Source organism: Chroicocephalus ridibundus, chromosome 3 (assembly GCF_963924245.1).
Source record: "Chroicocephalus ridibundus chromosome 3, bChrRid1.1, whole genome shotgun sequence".
In the NCBI taxonomy this organism is placed as follows: domain Eukaryota; kingdom Metazoa; phylum Chordata; class Aves; order Charadriiformes; family Laridae; genus Chroicocephalus; species Chroicocephalus ridibundus.
The window spans coordinates 6,818,127-6,837,212 of NC_086286.1; the positions used below are offsets into that span (position 1 = coordinate 6,818,127).

Here is a 19,086-nt window from a genome sequence, read left to right on the forward strand (position 1 = left end):
CTGAGCAGCATTCCCAGCTGGGAATTACAGAGCTTGAGCATGCTGCAAGCCATCCACCTCTTTATGAATCCAATGCCACGGGCTTTGAATTATTATCATTAAGGCCTAAATGCTTGGGATCTGCTTTATTCAAAATGTATTCTTTTCTTTTAACTTGCATTTCCCCCAGCCGCCCGTTTCCTTTAAAGTAACACTTTCTGCAGAATTACTTCGTTGGGACAAGCTCACCACATGAAAAACCCCAGTGCAGTCACAAAGGAGGGGACGGAAAGAAAACAGTGTTAGCATCAATGTAAATAAATCTAAAATTGTGAGGGAACCCCAGCCGAAGCTGAAAAGCAGCTGTTGCCAAATTGCTGTCCATAAAGACAAATTGCATCCATAAAGATGCATCAATTGTGGAAGATGGTGTCTTCTACTGATTTGTAAGACCGGGGCTCAGGTTTTTTTTGGTTTTGTTTTTTAAATCGCTGATCTATTAGGACAACACCCGCCTCTGCACTGCATGGGCAATGTGTATTATTAGGTATGGCATCTATTGTTTTAAACATAATTTAAACTCTTACCCCTATCTTTAGCTGCTTTAACTATGAATATGCAACCATGAGCTTCCTCGCTTAGAAAAACTTATATACACAACAGGGACTATGGAACAACCTGCATTCCTCCTGTCATGTGAGCCTTAAGCATAATCCTTTCTTGTGTTTACAAACTAAGCAGGACAAAATATCTATTCCTGCAAGCCAGTTCACAAAGATTAATTGAATGCAGACTAGCAGGAGAATATCAATAATTAACCCTCTGCTCCTGGTTTATAGTCTAATAAAACACAGGCATGAAAGTAGTCAGGAATATGAAGAGTATTTCACATAATCTCACCCTCAGTTTCAACAGCAAGCATGCTCTCGCAATCACACCCAAGAAAGGAAAATAAAAGTTACAAGATGTGCTAGATGGGAAAATGGTCGCATTTCTAAAAATTGCTGCATACATTGATAGCTTCATTATATTATTCATACTGTTTGATTTTCAGAAAAGCAAGGAAAGATGTCTGAAGAACTGATGAGGAAAAAAAAAGAAGCAATATTCCACAAAATTTATGAGGAGAAAAAGAAGGATTTGCTGCAATCTACTCCATCATAGAGACAATCAAGTAATACTCAAAAATATTTTTTTCTTCTTCTTTAAGAAAAAAGAAAAAAAAAAAAAGTAGTGTCACAGGAAAAATCCTCTGTATAAGACCCAACTTGGTATTATCTGAAGACGGTCTGAGCTCTTTGTGCAGGGGATCATTCTTAAGCCTACATTCATCTGGGCCTTGCCCGTGCCATTATATTTGGCTGCAAATCTGAATGACTAGAAGCGAGGCAATGCTGAAACAATCTGTCCTGCTCTGTGCTGACTGCAAAGTCAAGGTCGGTACCGTGCAGTATAATGCAATTATTGATAACAGTGTTGTAAGAGAGGAACATTATTAGTAGGGGAAAAGCCCCTGGTAGCTGATCAAGAAGCAGAAGTAACAAAAAACAGCCAGAAACTTTCCCCAGCCCACAGAAAATATAATAATAGCAACCGTCACTAGAAGTTTTCAATCAAACTATCTGAAGAGCTAAAGAAATAGAGAAATATACATATACTCTTTTAACCTTCTCTTTCACATCTGAAAAAAGATGTAATTTATGCGCAACTAGCTCACTACCTTGAGATCTCTGCAGGTAGCTCAGTAGCAAAATAGTAACAGTCGCGTTTGAAGCAGTGTTATTAGACATATTCACTGTATTTAAGACACTGTTTAACTTGAAGTTATTATTACCTGACCAATCTACCCAAGCTCTAATGGATAAAGAGCAGCCTCCCAGTAAAGCCTGGGAATAAAGCTGCACTATCGAAGCCTGTAATTCAATTCACGGCCAATTTTTGAAAAGCACATAGGTGGTTAAAGTGCCTCATCTCACACTCAATTCAAAACACAGGCACTAGCTATTAAAAAAAAAAAATAGAACAAAATACCATCAATTCTCTGTAAGTCATTTCAAGAACACTGGTAAAAACATTGAAAGCAGCTTCTCTACAATAAGCAGTCTATGTCATTGCAACTGTACAACAAAACTGTTTTCCACATCCTAACTTGGCCACCTACTAGGAGGTAGATAGGTGAGAACATTAAGACATTCATTTCCCTGCCTTTTTATGCTTGTATTGGTATTATATGAACTCAAGAAACCTTAATTTTCAGTTTACAATGCTTCCCCCTCCCCCCCCGCCCCAGGAAAAATAGTTAACTTGTAATTCTGAAGAAAGCGTAAAGGTAAAATCTGCCATGTCATTACTGAGCTGAACTGCCTTGGCTGTAATGCAAATGTTGTCTCCCCGGCTCCAGGTCCTACAACTTTGCGTTAGATCTGTCAGTGTGTCTGGCTGCTGGTGTAGTTACTCTTCTTGCACTTCAGTAGAGAAATTCCAGATAAAAGCAAGTTTTAAGCAGTATAGAAAGATCCTCAGTGTCCCCCCACCCCATTTTCTAGCATGGACTAGTTCAAATAACTTTTTTAAAAGCTCCAGCTTCATTCAAAAGCCCGTTATTTAACAAGCATATACTATTAACCTGAGAACAAAATATTTGCTATTACTGCCATTTGGAATATTCAAACCACTAAAATGAAGAACGGTTGTAACTTTAATAACTGCATTTTAGAATATACTCACCCTGGGTTATAAAGCATAACCGCTGACAGGTTCTCACAAGATTTTGAAAGATCTGTCATAGACAAGCTGAAGGAAGATAGCAATCCGCTCTAACAACAGACCATAAAATACACTATTAGACAAACACTGATGTGCTTACAATCTCTTATTTTGTTTCAATTGATGAAATATTAATGAACGTATGTGAAGTAAATCCAAAACGTATTCTACGACAATCAAGGTACGTCTATATTAACAAGAAAATTGTGAAAAGCCTTAAATTTCCTCAAACGCCGATCTCATCTCACCTTTCTTTTTTCCCTTAGCTTGGCAGCTTCTTTGGGGTGGTTAAAGCGAAACATATTGGTTCTTCCAAGTAATATAACAGCACCTGATGAGAAAAAGCACACGTCACTCACTGACAACATACCGTACCTGAAAATGCCAAGTAATTTTTCAGACACACAAGATGTAGGCCAAGACTCTCATTCTCATTAAGCAAGAACAAAATGAAAACACATTTTGACAATTCAAGCACATAAAAATGCGTAGTCGCAGCTACATTAACTGATGTATACACTTTATTCCTTCGTCTTCCTACTTTAAAAAAAAAAAAAAAAAAACCAACAACAAAACCCAAAACACCCACACGTTCACACACACAAAGCTCAATCATGTTCATGCAGTTCAGTTAAAGAATAAATACAGGTAGAGGAAGCAGTGGAAGCAGCTGCCCAAATTTGATCTATACGTTCTTCAACAGTACTGCTTTGGAAGCCACCAGTAGGTACAGTGGGAACATCCATAAATGTGACTAAGAACAAACTTGTCCATCCGCTACTGATCACAGTCAGGTTTGAATCCACCTACACTAAAAGCTCCAGATCTTCATAATTTGTACTCTCACTTACCCTTTTCTTCTTTATGTGGAAAAACACTGAAGTTTATTGTCACTCAAAACAGGATCATTAGACTTTTATACCCATTAGCTATTTTCTGAGGGAAGAACATTGAATAATTCATATTGCTCAATGCACATCCATTATTGTATTTAATCAGCTAAGATACAGGTCACAAATAATGAGATTCTGGGCAAGTCTTATCATATTTTAAAGACAGTGGCACCAAGATTAATACTTTCCTACTAAGTAGTATTTTGTCAATGATGTCTCACTACTGTCATAACATGGAAGTCTTCCAAGTTAACTACCACAGAATCAAGCATTTATTTGTTGATTGGTATGAGGCATTTTTTTACGAAGAAAATGGACTCCATTACACTCAAAGTATGAAACTTGGACCATTCACTACAACAAATTCTTACCATCTGAGAATGAAACAAGGAATGCTCCTATTAATTAGGAACATCAACACAAATAAGGTCATCCAGTGTTGGCAAATTAATGGCAAAAAGCACTATAGTTAAGACATCACTTCTTGCTGTCTACGCAACAACTCCATTTTGGACCATATGAACAGTCTAATCTTCAAAATCTTAGAACAATCTTCATAAATCTGTAGGTAGGTTTGTATTGCAAAGTCATTTTGATACCACCTTCGATTTATACGATGACCTTTCCTTCGAGAATTGGACTGGGCATACTTTTTATGTAAACATATTAAAAGGGACCTCTGACGGTCATGGCTGCTGGAGTGAAAGGGCTAGAACTGGTTTTAATCTGCCACTGCTTCATATGCTCACAGGTGTCCCAAACATTTATCTGTTCCACTCTTGTTGACAGCCTGGAGGGGGATTTTGTGACAGTAGGGACTTCTTCAGTGACTTTCAAATGAAGATAAAAATAATTAATTGTAAACATTTTTGACCACCTTACTACATGGAAGCAACTTAAATATATTAATTAAAGTGTCAGAATGAATATAGTTACAGATACGTGTTTCTAACTTCATGTATTTAGAAGAAAACAGGAGAAAGAGGCTTAACAGCAAGCACACGACAGTCAAACCCAGATGACATATCACATGAACAACTCCTTGGTTTCTCTTTTAGTACTTCTCTGAATCCCATGATAATTTTTGTATTATTCTATTATTGAAGAAAAACTCTACAATCTTAAATCCCGCTTGACAGAACTTAGATAAGCATCAACATCGAAGCCTTTTAGGAAAAATACTCTGGACAAAACTATGCGGTCAACTATTTCCTGAGCACCAGGTTCGATTCTCTGCTGTTGGACAATGCGGCTCCCCATCAGAATGCAAGTATGCAAAGTGGCGGCGTAAATGTTGTCACGGAAACATAACTGGATTTGCTATGGGGTTTGCTTTCCATTTATTTACTGTAAGCAACAATTCTTACTCTCCTTGAATGTTAAATGGCAAAGAAAAAAGGCTTGGTCAAACACATTGATAGTACTAACAACGACAAAAAAAAAAGTCTTGATCATTTGTGGAGCTCTAAGCTTGCAATTTAGCTGGTTGACTCCAAAACATATATGACCAGAGACCATATGAAAAAAAAATTAAAAAAACCCATACATATATATATATATAAAAAAAATATAGAAAAAAGATGAATGACTGTTGAATGTCATCAAGCATCTCTATACAAAGCATTATTTTGGAACTATGTAAACAAATGTATCTATAATTAAGATCTTACCAACTTCTAAAACCTACTTTTTTACTTTTAAAATGTTTTCTTTGATTAACGAACTATAAAAAAAAAACCAAGCAGTGGGAGGTTACATTTAAGTACAGTAGGGCTGGCAGTTTGGCCTAAAAAACTGAAAACTCGGTTTAAGTTGAGGATAAATTTAAGGTAATGTACAAGCTCTAATTGTGAATATTAATTCAGTTACCTTTAGAAATCCTACCATATGTTCTTAAGAATAAAAAATATTGTAGTAAGTTACATTTACACAAAAAGGCCACATTAGCCAGAATTCAGAAGTGCTAGAAGTAATCTGTAGAAGGAAGTGCTAATTAATTATTATGCCTCCTTTTTTTTTTTTTTTTAAAACTCCATGACAGTCTAAAAACTTAACACATTTTCAAATGAAAAATGAACAGTGATTAATGATGAACGGAAACATTTAAATATATCAGCAGTTAATCAGTGTTACCTAAAGCGGATATTTAAGGAGGCTGGCACTTCATGCTGGGAGACTAAATGCTAGCACAGCTAGGATACACGGATTGTGCACCAGTCGTTAAAACTAGTTATTTCATCAATTTTGCCCACCTGATATCATAGCGGCCACCTTTCTCTCAGCACCAGTCTGGTTACACAGGCTACAGGTCAGCTTATGCAGCTCCTTTGTCCAATTTAGTAACTCAAAGCAACCCTTTCCCCGTCTTTTGAATTGCAAATTTCTTCCGACAGAAATTTGGGAGGAAACAAAAAAAAAATCATTGTTTCCACTCTACAGTACAAAAATCAAGTTGTTACATACGCTTGGAAGATGGAAACAGCATCCAAACTCCTACTTTCTTGTGGGGCACATCAAACCTTTACTGCCTTTGAAATGCAGTAGGATAAATAAAGATGAGTCACTGCAACTCAATTCTTTTTGTTTACAGTGTTATTTGCCATTAACGTCAATGTTTCTATTGCTAACAATTTATCAATGGAATTTACCCAAACACAAGACAAAGGGGACTGGGCTTTCTTTCCGCCCCCCCACCCCGCCAGTATCTGTTATAGAAACAAGCACATATGCCTCTCCTTTGGCAGGAAGAGATAGAGACTTTAAAAATCAGCGCTCCCTCTCCACACCAAAACTCCTTACTTTCTGAAAGCAGACTTTTGAAGCACTTGCTTGAGTTCAGAAAAGATGCAAGACTTCCCTTGCTCAATACTACATTCTTCCTTTGTTAAAATAAGCTTAATTTGAAAGCTTCTTTCCAGGAATGTAAAGTGACATTGGTTTTTTGGGAGCTGAGCTGCGTCACAGCCTCACAGGTCTTCAGCTCATTGCTAAATGGAAAGATATTCTGGGTGCTCCTGGAAGATAAAACATCCCGAACCTCTGCTGCAGCACTCACCAGCTTACTTGTTACCCCCTTTCCAGGCCAACACAATACACCTTTGTTCCCAGATGTCCTGGCTGCTTTTTTCATTTCCAGATTTTAAAGCTTTTATATTAAAATTCTAATTCTCTAAACTTCCTCCATAAAGGTTAGCCTGCCCCTTGTTGTCATTTCCCTACAGCTGCAGTGAGCAGATACTCCAGCTGAATCTCCTGCTATACAAGAGGATTTGGCAACAGAGTGTTACGCAGGACCAGCCTGAAGGTGGGTGAGCGGGGCTAGGGGGGGGTGTCTCTGACATTATTATAGTCCTATAGAGACCAATATTCTTTTGCTTAATGTTACAGCAACCTAAGCAATCCGGCATGGAGTTCACTTCACGTATAACACTGAACGAAATCAAACGGCAATTAACAATTCACACTCAAGGTCATGAAGTGGCTTAAATTAGTAAAGAATTCTCTTTTTACCACGTGGCAAATCTTTGCCAGAAAAAAAACTCTGTGGCTCTCCTGATGGTTTTGGGCTGTAGTTGAGAAGACATGGAATTAAAATTAATTAAACAATAACCCCTTTATATACACACATATTTTCTCAGTGCTGTTGCCAGAAAGCAACAAAGATGCTGTATCAGAAATGCCATTACGCCAGGGAATACCTTGGTTTAGGTGTGTGGCCTCTGTAACCTGAATACCGTTGACAGAACACTGCGCTCCATTCAGTGGTATTAGATTCACAGTACCGTTGAGATTTTCAAAGATGCAATGCTCGCTTTCCAAATCAAGGCCATGAAGAACTAAATACAAAGAAAGAAAATAACATAAATCATTCTCTTAACAACTAGTACGATTAGCATGCTGACAGTAATTTATTAAGGACATATTACAGTATATATTTGAGAGTATCTTTGCTCTTCATTCCAGATAATGTTTTTTTCCTTCTTTCATCACATCCTGCATGTCTTAAATGTCGACACTGTTTATTGTTTTATTGTAGTGGAAAGAGAGTTGTGTTGGGTCGCTTGGGTTGGGTTTTTTTTGGTGTAATGTTCTTTCCTCCTATGTTTTAGCACCAGATTAGTAAATGCTTCTTTCCTTCTGATAGCAAACAATAAAGAATAATTTACATCTTTGTAGAGACAAGGTTTTTTGACTGGTTTCTGGGAAATAACAAAAACTTCTTGACCTTAAAACAACCATGCTTAAATCTGAAAAGACGGGTTATAATCTGTGATTGTAGATTAATAAGGATGGCTGAAATAAGGTTCTTATGTTCTGTTATATTCAGACCTTTTATCAATCAGTTATGCTATTTTCTGTCTCTTCTTCAACTAACATATGATTATCTCTACCAGTATTGTTTAATAGCACAAAAACCATGCACGTTTGCTAGATTCATTAAATTTATATAAAAGCATTTTAATCCAGGCATCTTTTGACCCACAAAAATATACCAAATTAAGTTATTGGACTATCATTCTCTCACCTGAGAATTAAAAGATGCAGTTTATTTAATGGAACTGCCTTCAAGCAATGTATATGAGAGGACAGTCCAGATCTGGCAGCTAGTTGTTTTCATAGGAAGTGAAGAAGAAAATCAGTAGAAGCCTACCCACTTTTTACCAACTTCTAGAGTTTTCTTCAACTCAAATCTAAAGTCCCAAGACTGCTTTAGGTATAGCACTACTGTCATTAGACAAAGGTTAAGAGAATGACCGTGTAGTAATTGTGACAGGTTTCTGAAAAAGGATGGTATTTTACACAATGCTATTTCAAAGAAGCAAAAAATAAATTAGTAACAAGTATATGAAGAAATTTTAAGCCCACAAGCTATTTTAGAAGTCATGCTCCTTGATGCAAATCCCGTCTAATTCAGCTCTCAAATTTTCTAAAAATTAAAATACACAAGAACATAGAGATGACTAACTGAAAAAGGGAAAGAAATTATGAAGCTTTGTTCGCATATTGGGATGTTAGAGGAAAAACAACTGAAGAACGAACATAAAAAAACGCCAGATTCCATACCAATATCCTGTTCTGTCATAGCATCTTCTCTGCCGACATATGTTTGGCCCTCCTAATTAAGAGAAACACACGCGTTATTTTTGGTCGAAATCTTCTCCTTCCTCCCCCACAAAGATGTAAGTTATCCTTCCACTTTCTCAGAGTAACCTGAACGAATTATTTATTTAAACATACATGAAAAAAGATCAGGTAGCATTTTTAGAATGCTTTCACGGTCATTATTATACGGTATTATTAGCAAATTCAAGTTTCAACTGTCCTGTGTAGAACCATCTTTGTAGTTTTGAGGCAATTAATCTAGATTTGGATTTCAAGTCAAGCTTTACAACGAAATGAGTGACAAACCAGTATACATGGCTAGGAATATTAAACACCTATCTCTGGTTAACTGGTTGACCCTCAGGATAAACCTAAACAGAAAAATTAAGAGATATTTTAATTGAATCAGTTGCAACCTCTTAAGAGCTTTTCTTACTATAGCAGAGAAACATAATGAGCTTTTCTTACTATAGTGGAGAAATGTAACGAGCACTATATTTAGATAGCAAATTAATACTACAATTTGTCTACTGAAAAAAAAAAAATCACAAGGCATATAAATGCTATGGCAACACAGATGCGTTATTTACCTTCAAGTGGTACAAGATGATACCAGTGCTGAGAAGATCATCATCAATGCCAATGAGATGAGGCAGTTCAGAATCCAACACAACACCTATCCCTTCTTTCCTCAGAGCCAAGGTTTGCTCCTGTAAAGGACAAAAGCCTATTTATTGGGATATACAAGAAATACTGCTCCTCTTTCTCTTTCTAAACCACATTTAATGTAACTTATTCTCTGTAATATCACCCCAAAAAAAGCACCTTTTTTTTTTTTTTAAACACGTCTTAAATGTGACTTTTGTATTTCCATTACACGTTCCAAGCTTGCTGTTCAGGAAATCTGTGAAGGTGTTATTTGAAAGAAACCAGACAAACAGCTGAATTATACCAGATAAGGAAGATCAAGAGCATAACAAAGCAACATTATCTAAAAGCAAGCTACGTACCACCTTGCGTAATTATAAGAATTTACAACTCCTCAGAATTCGGTACGGCTAAGGAATAGAAAACTGAAAACTTTGGCAATCCTTTAAATAAACCGAACCTTGCACAGTAAAAACCCCAGGCATCTGAAAATTTAGGAAGCCTAAGCAGTGAAAACATGATCCAATGTAAAGTAGGCATTGACAATAGTAAATAAAAGTAAGAAATATTTGCAGCACAATTTCAATTCTTCAAAATTTCTTCGGGCAACATTGTACAGCCACCTGTAGGATGAGGCATCATTCAGCAGGACTACAAGTGGGAGACTTCAACCTTGAATAAGGCATCACATGAGGCAGTACTAATCAGACAGTCTATGCAATAAACAAGAAATTAATTATAGCTTTGAAATATGTTTTAGTATTTATAAAGTTTGTTTTTCAAGTTGAAACAAAATCCTATTGACTTCCAAGCCTGGAAGATAATGGCAACAGAGACTGTGAATGTGTACGCACAGCGCCTTTCAAAATAAATGTGTTTTTTCTACCTAAACTAGCTAAGACCTTACAAGGCAAGGAAGACTGACAACACAGGAAGGAGAGGCGGTGGCAGCAAGCATCACTTCTGTGTATTATAAGGCGCACACTTTTCTCCTGGTGCTAGTAAACATGGAAAATAGGTTTTCTGACAGCAGCGTGACTACTCCTTTTCCAAGCCACCAGTATGCTTTCTCCAGAGCCAAGACACTACACTGTTTGTAAGAAAAAACAGATAGACTGTTGCATGTATTTTCCCAAGTAGAGCAACTTGACAGATCTGAAAGAAGAAAACAGATGCAGTATCTCATTTCCCTGCACAGTACAGAACATCGTCAATATTGATACTGTTTAAAAAATTCTAAGTGTAGATGCGCCTGGGCAAGACGAGATGATGACACAATGTACAAAAGCCAGTCCAAAACAAAACCAGGAAATCCCACTCTGGTCATGGATGAATTTTAAAAAGTTCTCCAGCATTCAGAAAGAAAAAAAGCTGTGATTCATGTTGCCCCGCAGCTCTGACATTCAAACTGCACCCAGCTATTCCTCGATATTATGAAAGTGTCACCTCATAAAACCAAAAAATACAGCTTAAATCATTGTGCGATTTAAGAAGTAATTTCGGTCAAAAATACCTATCACATGTTAAATTTTTATTGAGTAGCATCTACTGTTATACATAATTTATAACGTTCCCATAGGACGAGGCTGAAGACTTAAAATACTGAGGACCGGTGGCCGTTTACACAACTGCTGGCACCTTCGGCCCAATGGAACTGATAAAATATTAAGAGCTGAACATCTTTTCCCCAGCATAACAAAGCATTTGCCAACATCCCTGACTGAGGAAGAAACAGGCATCCCAGGAGGCAAAGAAATTATCGCTGGGTGAGAAAAACGTCTCACAAATAATTAAGAATAAAGAAAAAAAACGAACGTATTCTTCATTTTCCAGTCTTTTAATATTTAACACATTTTTACTATACTCAGAAATAAAGCACGTATAATTGTGATTTAAAATAGATACGTTGCTTATTTATTCTGATCTAAGATTAAGGAGCACAAATTAATTGAGTTTCTAAACCCTTATTTTGTAAGTGACTACCATTCACACACAGAACGCATCCTGTTGATGGAAGCATCATACCAAATCCAGCGGACAGCAGCTGAGAGTAACTACAAATATTTTAATTTTTTTTTTCCTTTAATACTTGTTGCAAATTAGCTTTTATCTTCAGACACAATTTACAAAAAATCCTGAATCTTAATCAGGTATCTAGAGTAAATACTAAACTTCAATCATGTGGTTTAAAAATTTAATTCCAGCTTTCGCTTCTGCAAAGAAGCCTCCAAACACCAAACTGCGCCCTTTTGCCCCAAACGGAAATCCCAGAAACCCCATCAACAATAGATCTTTATTACTCTGTTCTCCCACAGCGAGAGAAAGAGAAGAAAAAGGCCAGAAAGTAGTCAAATTGCCCCTCTTTCATCCTCGATGGCATACAAAGGCTGTTTCTAAAGGACAGACCTCTTTTGAAAGAAATTCAAAGTCTGTAAGCTATTAATAAAGCAGAGAAATGATTAGGTTTAATCTATGATTTGATTCACTTTCACTCATGCAACACAATTTTGAATCCATAAGTCAAATGACAAGAGCAGGAAAGGTCACTGTCCCTATTAAAAAAAACACTTAATTTGGAAAATTTATGAAAATCTGAAGGTACAGTTTAAGAAACCTGAATGTGCCCCGTGCATCTTAGCTTGAATTATCCTTGAACAGAAAATTGTACACATAATCCCTCAGTATTTAAGATGTGTTCACAGACTGTGGAAAATAAAGCAAGCCAAGTATTATCCACAAAGGAGCACTCCAGTTAATATAACTGGCTACCACGTAAGAAGAAGAAAAAGAAAAAAAAAAAAAGATTTTCTTCTTTAGGAGCTGCTACTCACTTGAAGAGTAGAAACTAAAATAATTCTGAGTCAGTACACAAGAAAACACTTCCTTGAGTCAAAGTTAAAATAAGGGTATCATATTATACTTTCAAATGATGGTCTCTTTGAATTCAGCTCTGACTCAGCAGTCAGAAATATCCTGATATAGTAAATTCATTAACACTTTTGTGAGAGAAGTAAGAGCTATTGTGAAATTTCATCCCTTCTGCACTGATATTAAGTTTGCTGTATTAACTGATAAGGAGACGTTTCCAAGCTCACAGCTTAGATACACGCTGGTAGTATAGGAACAAAATCTTTGTGTACAGTACTTATTTGAGCCGTAGGCTTAATCTTCGTCGTCTGCAACTGGACACGATAAAGAACACCTCTAAGATACATAGGACTTCTTTAAATGTATTTCTGTAAGTGCACACACAAAAAGGGAATTACACAAATTTACTTTCTTCACCAACTAAACTTCACCAATTTAAAAAGAAATAAGCCCAAAAGACATTTCTAACATTCCTTGACCGACCTCCCACTGAAGCGAAACATACGCTGCTACCGGCCCAGCACATATTCAAGAGTACACATAATTAGTACACTGCCCTTTTAATGAACAGAACCTCTTGGAGGAGCTTAATTTCCATTACACTTTCCAATGCAAAAACTTAATTCTTTTATTTAAATATTGAACAGTTAGCTGCTGGCACACAGTCCTGAGAATACACTGTGCAGACACCTTCAGTAAAACATAACATTATGCTGGCTGAGTAAATTGTCCAGATGTCTATATTTAAATTATGCAAAAACGCGTAGTACCAAATTAAAGAAATTATGGGTAAAAATGTGCAACGGCAGAAGTCTTTGCATTAATATTTAACCTGACTACACCAGAGCAGATTCTTACACTAACAGGTACTTTGGGTGCATTTGATTTCATTGAAAATATGCTATTATATCCTGTGTTCACAAAAATGTCTGAAGATACTCAGTGGCCCAGCACTAACATTAAGCTCTCTATAAAATACACAGATGTAAACTGTACACAAGGGAAGTTCTTAATTCTTAATCGGTCTTCCTCCGGTTATGTATTCAGTACACTTTGTATTCCCTTTAAATCACCGGAAACGAATGTTTCATACCTCCAGAAAAAAAATAATATCCTCTACTGCTCATAATTCAAAGACACGTGAAAATGCTTCTTTCCAAACCCCGCAGATCACAGAATTAGAGGAGCAGAAAAGAAAATTCTTCAGCAGGAGTTCACAACCAAAAAGCCACCCCTTGTTAAACTGAAAGGCACTGTGGACATCAACAATTTACACAGATGCAAGAAATGAGCTGGAGAAATGGCGAGAAAAGGGAATTACTTCTGGGGAAAGGCACAGGGTATCCATCGCCTGAGGTTCCACAGCTCCAAGACCCACAAACGCAGAAAGCCTGGGAAGTTTTCTGGGGAAGGATTGCTATCCGCCTGCCCTGTTTTATATTCCAAAAATGGGTACTGCTGAATAAACCCTAATTCACCTACTGGGGTATTTAATCTGAGCCAGTATAATTTTTCTTTAACAGCAGTACAAAGGATGAGAATGTTTGAAGTTTGATTTTAAACCAGATTTCCAAGTGTCTTAATGTATATTATCAGTAAATATGCCTTAGGAATTTATGCTATCAATAAAAATTCTCAGTCTCTTTTGACTCATGATAATTTTTTGCTTTAAAAAAAAAAAAATTCTTACAGCAATGAGTTCTTCAGCTACTCTGCATAAAAATCAACATAAGAAAACACTTCTCATTCACATTTACACTTTTTTTGATATTAATGAACTGCTTTTATCTTCTGTTGAGGGAGTAAGAAAGTTGTTACTACTTGAAACTCAAATTTGTGGTATGAAAAAAAATCACCCAATGATTCATTATGCAGCTTTTTCTGCTTTTGGTGAGTTACCTTTGAAGGGGTCTGTGCAGAGAAGTGGCAAACACGGAAGCAGCCCTTCTGACTGAAGAGTGAACTCCTTTCCTGGGCACCTCCCTAACTGCTTCATTTGCAGAACCTTTCATAATTCTTGGCATTTTCGAGAAAACAGTAGGAAAAATTCTTTGGGGGACTGTTTTTGTTGTCTGTCTTTACCGAGTCCTTCCTTTTTCTGCTTAGTTTCGACAAGGTCTAGCCCAACAACTCTATAACCACTGCATTTTCATTCTGATCGTATCCCTTCTAATAACATGTAGCTTTCTCATATTTTGCATAAACAAAGCGCAGCAACGCTCCCAGTGTTATCTACAGCCATAGCTTTATATTTTAATAACAACGTGCACTGCATGCCTTATGAAGAGACAAAAATCACAACACTTAATTTGCATTAGATAGTAAAAACCTGTGTAGATCCCCTTCACAATCCTGACAACTACGAAAACTAAAAACTCCAATTTATCAGCACAATTTTTCACTTAAACTTTGTTAACCTGTAAATCCTTTTCACATTTAACTGCGGGTTGTCATCGCATTATAAAGCCAAACAAGGTAAATTATAGATCAGTGAGGTTTTACAGAATGAAATCCAGGAATAGTTTAGTTGAATAAATTACTAGAGCTTCCATCAAACAATTGAAGAACAAAAGCTAAATTACGCTGCAGTTTTCCATATTAATAGATTGCTTTGACACCCTAACTAAATTATCCAATAAGCAGGAACTCAGATCAACAAAATATTATCTTATTATTGTATGTATCATCTGCGCATTCTGCAGAAGTCTGATTTATCCTTAGAGTTACAATTTTTTTTAGAGATACAATTAATTTTCCAGATATGTCATTGGGATATGATATCCCATCACATGGGGATATGTGATGCTTTTATTATTCCCATATTACCCTCCACACATTTTTGTGTTTATCTACATTAATCAAATACCCTTGTGAAAAATGAGAGCTTTCAGTACAAATGAAAAAAAAATACTGTTTATCATCATGTTTCCCCCCCTTCTTTTTCTTTTTAAACAGGGGAATATTTTGCCTACTAATCTAAGACATACGATCCTTCAGCATGAGGTTCCCTTCTATGTAAGCTACGAAAACATTTGCAAATATATTATATTCCACATGACGTTGGTAAACAATAACTGTCCTTCATGACAACGCCTAAATTCGGTCTTAGACTTCAATTTGCATGTAATTCTGCATGACTCAGAATTGCTACAGCCTCAAGTTTAATGCAAAACCCACGAAGCTTTTCCATGGTGTGTTTGAGCAAACTCTTGTGAAACAGCAACCTGTTACTAAATCAAAAGTCTACCCAAGAGCTCCAACAAAAGCAAGTCTTGTAAACTCAGCTACGCAACAAGATCACCACTCTTGTACGAAACAGCTGGAGACCATGGCCCAGTTCCATCCCTACATTATTTCTTTTTCCCTTCTAAATACCAACTAACTGTTATTTTCCACTCAAAGCTTATTCCCATTATTTGGGTGGTACAGTCCTAATGTTTGGAGAGGTTTTTTAAATGCCTTAGAAACAGCAGGATTTAAGAGGAATACACTGCAGACTTCTATTTACAGCAATTATCTGAATAATTCTAGATTTAATTGTTCTGAAAGAAAAATGCTAAATAAACAGATGGACTACTCCTCTGAACTTTCTACTGCATTGCATGCTAATTACTATATTTATAAAGAAGACACAGCCAACTATTGAAGTTGCACTCACAATATTAAGGGGTGACCACACGGAAAATATAGTAAAGTTCCCAGTAAGCCCTACAAAACACAAGAAAGCTTACTTGATTACTTCTGTAATTTAAGCAAAACTTCAGGAATTTTACTTCTGCTTAAAACACCAGCAATGTTTCTCCTGCCTGAAGGGAAAGAACTGAAAGCGACCTGCTATGACACCAAGTACAGTTCCCAAATACCATAATAAATCATGTTGTAGATTATACTCAGGCTCTCACCCGTGATATAACGTAAATTGTTTTCAAATATTTGGTCTGAAATAACTAATAGTCTGTTCATACCGGTGTATTTTGCATCACTATGGACATTCAGCTGAAACAATTATTTTCTTTCTCTGGCATTTATTCATTGCTATAGCTGCTGACAGCAGTCACAGCCACTCTCCCAACTAACTTACACCAGGCTAAACTCCAAGCATCTCCTTTCATATGACCGGGCTCCCCGTGTCCTGGTGTTTAACACATCCTCTCTCAAGGTCACCTTCCTTGACCTTGATGACTTACATGCCATGTACCCAATGTATATACAATTTTGCCAGCACCATGTACAACGGCACCCCTATTTTCCACTTGCTGCACAAAGCATCTATCTGATCGTTCCAAGATTTCATTTGCCTTTCATGCGGGCATACTATCTCATGACAGTCAAGCCTCATGCCATCCTCCTCCCCTTCCATGGTGTATTAAGTTCTTATGAGTCCCAATGCTTCTGCACTGCGAACTATTTACCATCAATCACCCTCCTATTATTCTAATCCTTAGAGCCATCCCGTCCTCTGTGACATGTCTGCAAGACAAATTATGTCTCCCAGCTTTAATATCAGCAAACTTCACCAGCTAACACACCTAAGGAAATTATTAAACAACATGATCAAGCCCAAAAATGAGCTCTAACACCACCTCCCGAAAAAAACAACGCGACTACCAACTTCCCTCCCAGTACCACCGCTTCCATGACATCCTCTCTATAACCACTTTTATTTTATTTAAATTCTAATCTCCACGCTGTCTAATTAAGGAAATAGTTTCCAATATGTCCCAGGGTGAAATGCTTTACTGACATCCGCAGAGATGAGAACAAGTCCTACAGCTCTTTCCAGCAGGGATCACAGATGGACAGAACCAGCTCCAGCACGCACTGAGCAGACAAACCAGGACCAGCTATCTCTAGAAACGATCACAGACGACATTATTAATATTAATGAAATATTTAAAAAACAACAGATTTACAGGGAAGAAGGTAGTTATGATTGTTCCAATTTTTGAAAGACATACGGCAGAAATAAAATAAAACATTTTAAAGAAGTCTTCCCCAAAAGAAGCATTTCTTAAAATTAAAGTCTCACTAAAATTAAAGTCTCCTCACCAGTCCAGCAAATATAAGCCATTCAGGAGGGAATATTAGTCAAGGTTTTGAGTCCCTCCACAATTTACTTCAGCATAATGAACGTAGGTCAGAGTAGCAGTTCTGAATTTATCATTTGCATTTAGCTTTAAATGTTTAGTTCTGCTAGGTAGCATTTTAGCAGACTATTTTTCTTTCATTTCCTCTTGAAAACGGAGTTTATAACGACATTTCTGGTAATTGACGAAGGTATAATTACCTTACTTTTTTTCCCCAGAAATAATGTCCTAGGTTTTACTAGGTCAGTGACAGCAAACACGAGTTGTCACTTACGTGAAGTTTTTTTAAAGCAAATTAAAGGACTATTAAAAGGTCAGAAATTGCAAAAAATATATTCACTTTGATCTCCAGGCAAACATTTGAGGATGCTACAAAAAGACAGAATAAAGTGCCCTTTAAAAACTATCAGCTTGATTTTGTGTACCCAAAGCATAAAATCATCGTTGCTTTAAGCTGGCAGAAATGGCATTAGCCACTGGTGGTACGTCACGAAGTGAACGGGACCGTTGACGCTCTTCTTTTGTAAAGCTGGTAAATTCAGCTGGGGAAACGAAAAACTTTTCCTTAATCCACATCTTCCCTTAATTCAAATTCCAGTGAAATAAACCCTACCTAAAAAGAAACTCAAATTCTATCATTAACAGTATACGAGACATGTGTATGTACATATAAATAAAAACTGTATACATATACATAGTATACTGTAAATTGACTTGAATTCTGTAAATCGCAGCATTTACGGTACAAGGACTGAAAGCCAGGAGAAGAGACACAGGAAATGCCCATGCCTTTTAATTGCATTTAATGAAACCACAGTTTATTTCACAATTTTAACAATGAAATAAAAATGAACAAGTCATTCTAATTTGCAATAGCCCAATATAGTAATTTAACTTCTTTAAAGAACGGCGTAAGGGAACGCCACATGCTTGAACTGTAAACGTAATAGAAGGACCTCAATTTTAACTAGAAACAATAATGAATCACATGCATAGATGCCAAACAAGATGAAAGCATCCATAGGGAAAAAAAAAAAAAAAAAAAAAAAAGAGTAGGTCAAACAAAGAGGATAAACATTAATAAGAAGGGGGTGAAAAGGACAAGATGACAAGAGTATAAGGCCCAAAATATATGCACAAGAAACATGCACTGTTTGTATCAAAGGGAGGTGTCCTTTAAAAATTAATTAAATAAAAACAACCTATACTGTTAAATCTATAATCTGGCATCAGTCCCTAAAACCACGGCCAGAAGAAATATCATATCTAATGGAAGAAGAAAAAAAAAAAAAAAAAAAAAAAAAAAGAGAGAAAAAACCCACACACCAAAACTTAAATCATATTTGATAGCCAAGGTAGACATTCCAAATATTGACTTGAAGTGTAAAGTTCCCATCACGTTTTTTATACATTCAGCTAAAATTGAATGGGAAAAAAAACAAAAGGGAGAGAAACTCTTGCAATCTATGTAATCTGGACTACAGTATATCTTGGCAGACTGCAGTTTCGCCATATTTGATTATTTTTGAAATTTAGGGCCCATATAGCCCTAAATGGAGTAACTTAGCAGAGTAGTTAGCTTTGCCAACTACTAACAGAAAATAACACTTCCTTTAAAGATACAAATCTGCTGCACGTTTTGGGAGAAAATGCAAAGCAATCTACCTCAAACCTCAAGAAGCAATCACTGCCCTTTGCACTTCGCTGATTGATTTGAACCCTAACTTGCACAGCTGTCATCT

The 19,086-nt window shown here is 36.6% G+C and overlaps 1 protein-coding gene across 5 annotated transcripts in view; it reads right to left on the reverse strand.

Moving 5' to 3' along the window:
* Positions 1-19,086, reverse strand: part of KIF16B (kinesin family member 16B) — a 139,531-nt gene that overhangs the window by 66,635 nt on the left and 53,810 nt on the right. For all 5 annotated transcript variants that reach the window (XM_063327863.1, XM_063327862.1, XM_063327864.1 and 2 more), the window contains exons 13-17: positions 9,332-9,451; positions 8,703-8,754; positions 7,337-7,474; positions 2,994-3,076; positions 2,707-2,795 (exon numbers count right to left, since the gene is read on the reverse strand). In XM_063327863.1, coding sequence (XP_063183933.1) covers positions 2,707-2,795; positions 2,994-3,076; positions 7,337-7,474; positions 8,703-8,754; positions 9,332-9,451 — 482 coding nt within the window. The remainder of the gene's footprint in view (positions 1-2,706; positions 2,796-2,993; positions 3,077-7,336; positions 7,475-8,702; positions 8,755-9,331; positions 9,452-19,086) is intronic.